Source organism: Pundamilia nyererei, unplaced genomic scaffold (assembly GCF_000239375.1).
Source record: "Pundamilia nyererei isolate P.nyererei 1_Seehausen unplaced genomic scaffold, PunNye1.0 scaffold02349, whole genome shotgun sequence".
Classification (NCBI taxonomy): Eukaryota; Metazoa; Chordata; class Actinopteri; order Cichliformes; family Cichlidae; genus Pundamilia; species Pundamilia nyererei.
In genome coordinates, this window is record NW_005189750.1 from 1 (window position 1) to 3,223 (window position 3,223).

Below are 3,223 nucleotides of genomic sequence, written 5' to 3' on the forward strand. Positions count from 1 at the left end.
ATTTCTGAAGCTGATTGGAAAACTGGTTGTAATTCAATAAGCTGGCATGGTGGGGTCAGGTGGGTCTTACATGTGTTCAACACTTCAGTTTGAGAAATTCATGTCTCGCATGCATGTATCACATTAGCAGTGGATCTGTGATGCTGCCTGCAAAATGCTTGTTTTCATTTGTTGTTTAAAATATCATCAAAGAAGAAATGAATTACGAGTAAAATCTGTTTCACAGCATCAAAGTGTGCAAACAAAGTATATTTGTACTTTGAATTAATCTCCTGAACAAACAAAACAGTCTTACTAAATGAAACTACTGCATGAATTTAAGGAAACTGATTTCTTCATTGCTGCTCGTGAATGTCCGTCTATCCTTTCACGCCACGTTTACAGAAGCATATCCAAAGAACAAACAATCCACGTGTGCAAAATGATTTTTATTTGATCTTTTGCTCAGTCAAAAACACACTGAATATACAAGCAGTTAGACTGGATCTGATTGCAGCTATATTTCAAACTCATAAACAAACATTTATATAATAAATACTGTTTTTGCCCATGTGCTTAAATGTGATGGCCTTTTCTGTTGGAGCACATTTACAGTACACTATAAATAACTTTAAGAAATTAAGCACATTTCAGGCTGTGACTAAACAAAAAAATCAAACTGGTATAAATATAGGTTCATCAGCAATAACCAAACTCCAGTCTTGTTGTGCAAATATGTATAATTGCAACAACAGTTGCTTCCGGGATGATGAATGATGCCATTTAGCTAACTGACCGGGCACACCAACGTTTTGCATATGGTCACGAGCACCAATCGCCCTGCACTCACTCATGATTAACGTCATGGAAATGAAACTTCATATGTTCTGTGCACGCGCTCAGACCAAACTTAGAGTTTGCTAAACCGCAGCACAAAACCTCCTTCGCTCATTTTACTGTGATGCTATTCAAATATGATCCTGTGTCAGCCAATCAAATATCTCCAAAGGTGTATTCAGTGTGTATCGCTCTCACTAGACGCCAAAGGTCAACATGACCGTGAACACAAAGGGAGAGAAAACAGAGAATGGCTTTGCATATTAGTTTGTTTCAGGTGATCGCTCTCATTTCAGGACCAACCATCATGGCAGCTGCACAGTGTAGCGGTAAGACCACACAACCTTTGGAGCCGACGTCACGAGTTTGATTCCCTCCCAGTATCCAGTAAGGGTCCTGGCTAGGCCCCCCATGCCGAACAGCGCGGCTGCAGCTCTGACGTTTCACTGCATGTTGTACTCTTTGTGATTGTGACCAATAAAGCTCGTTTCTTCTTTCTTTGCTCCATGTCCAACCCAACCTAAGCCTGCCATGTGTCTTCACCAACAGTGTGTATAAAAAAAACATCAGTTCTGTCTCTGATAGAAACACATCGCCATGTGGACGAGTGAAACTGACACAGGATCTGATGCTAAACCAAAAGGGAATCCATCCGTTTTCTATCGAGTTCTAGTTTTGACTTAAAGGCCTTCAAATGGGAACAGACGCAGATCACAGGCCCACTCGGTTTGTTTGTGAACCGAGTGAAGCGCTGCATTTAAAGGACATCAAATCGATCCATAGTCGATTATAAGGCCGTGTGTAAATATGTGTGATACTCGAGTGGGTTTAATCAAACTCACTACCCTAACAAAACACATCAACTGCTCCCAGTTTGAATCATAACTCTGTTCTTTCTAATTCTGATTGGACCAGAGAAAAGTGTCCAAGCTTCAGCAAACAGACAGACCCAGCAGAGCCACGGGCACAAAGAGCTTCCTGTTTCAAATCGGACATTTTAGAAGCAGCCAAATGAACTTTCTCTGGGAATTCATTGGTACGGTGAAAAACAGATGCAGGTGAGTCTCTCCTGTGGAGAAGCTAAACAGACTGTGTGTCAGAAAAGTGTTAGCTTCCATTAGTAATAATGACAGATGTGCCTTTACGCCCAGTGGTCTGCTCTGCTGGTATGCGGAAGTGATCGTAGGGGGTGGAGCCGGTGCTGGTGGAGGTGCAGTAGCCCCGGAGGCTCTCTGGGTCATACAGGTGCTCCAGAGTGTAGCCGGCCAGGGAATATGCTGGATGCTTGTCCAGGTAGGGCCGCGGGTGTGTATGGGAGGGATAGAGGGCCGGAGCTGGTGTTGGGGAGCCTGAGCATGCCCCTGCACGACCAAAAGGATGTAACTGCAAAGAAAGGGGGGGCAGTTCTGTCTGGAGGTAGTCTTTGGGCTTATGGAGACACTCTGAACCTGGACTGTTGAGCTTAGACTGAGGGGCGGGGCTAGGCGTGGGGCTGATCACCTGACTTAAACCTCGACACAACATGGTCTGTAAAGGCAGAGGCCCTTGAGTATACTCGGGCGTAAAGCACGACCCAGGGCCCTTGGGCAGTCCGTTTGCTGGCCCCAGTGAGGCCTCGGGTGCGGGGCCTTTGCGTAACTGCAGGCAACTTTCTTCTTCCTTGATCATCTGCTGCGTGGCTCGGATCAACGTCTCGATCTTGCTGGGCTCCTGTGGACTGCAGCGATAGCGGTCGGCTCGGTAGCGGTCCCCTGAGTCACTGGCTGAGCCTCCGTCTGGTGAGCTGACCACGCTATCCTCATCCCAGCCCCTGCCTGCAAAGGGAAGCAGTGACAGCAGAGGAAGCACGAATAAGAATTTGTAAGCTTAAGGTTGCTCCTTTCTTCCACTGAGATCTCTGCCAGTCATCAGCTGTAGTCCTGCATCAAACACCAAAACTATTCAGACCCACGACAGTCATGTGACTATCCACTCAGCACACACAGGAGCATCACGCCCCGTGGATCCTGGCTGAAGACATGTGTACTCATGGCTTTACTGCAGATGACCTGTGATCATATATGTGAGGCTCTGTCATCACCATCATCACTCAGTCCCTATGCTCTTCCCCTCACTAAGAACACCTATACCCTGCTACACCTGTAGCTCTGTTGCTGCCCACGTGACCCCGGCTGGTGTTAGCCAACACTGCTCAGCTGACCACACAGCTCCTGTCTGGATCTGCTGTGCAGTTTTTGTTTTGCTGTTTGGTACAAGAACCAAACCGAGATGAAGAACAAATACTCTGTTTACTAGGGGTGCAACGATACACAAAATTCACGGTTCGGTTCGATACTTTGGTGTCACGGTTCGATATTTTTTCGATACAAAAAATGTTCATGCCTTTTTAATTTGTCATTTATTAAAA

At 45.9% G+C, this 3,223-nt stretch overlaps 1 protein-coding gene across 1 annotated transcript in view; it reads right to left on the reverse strand.

Annotated features, from left to right (window-relative positions):
- Window positions 1-628: 628 nt before the first annotated feature.
- Window positions 629-3,223, reverse strand: part of LOC102197387 (single-minded homolog 1-A-like) — a gene marked incomplete at its 5' end in the record, with an annotated part of 5,469 nt that continues 2,874 nt past the window's right edge. The window contains one exon of the mRNA XM_005755644.2: window positions 629-2,630. Within this exon, the coding sequence (XP_005755701.2) occupies window positions 1,924-2,630 (707 nt within the window). The remainder of the gene's footprint in view (window positions 2,631-3,223) is intronic.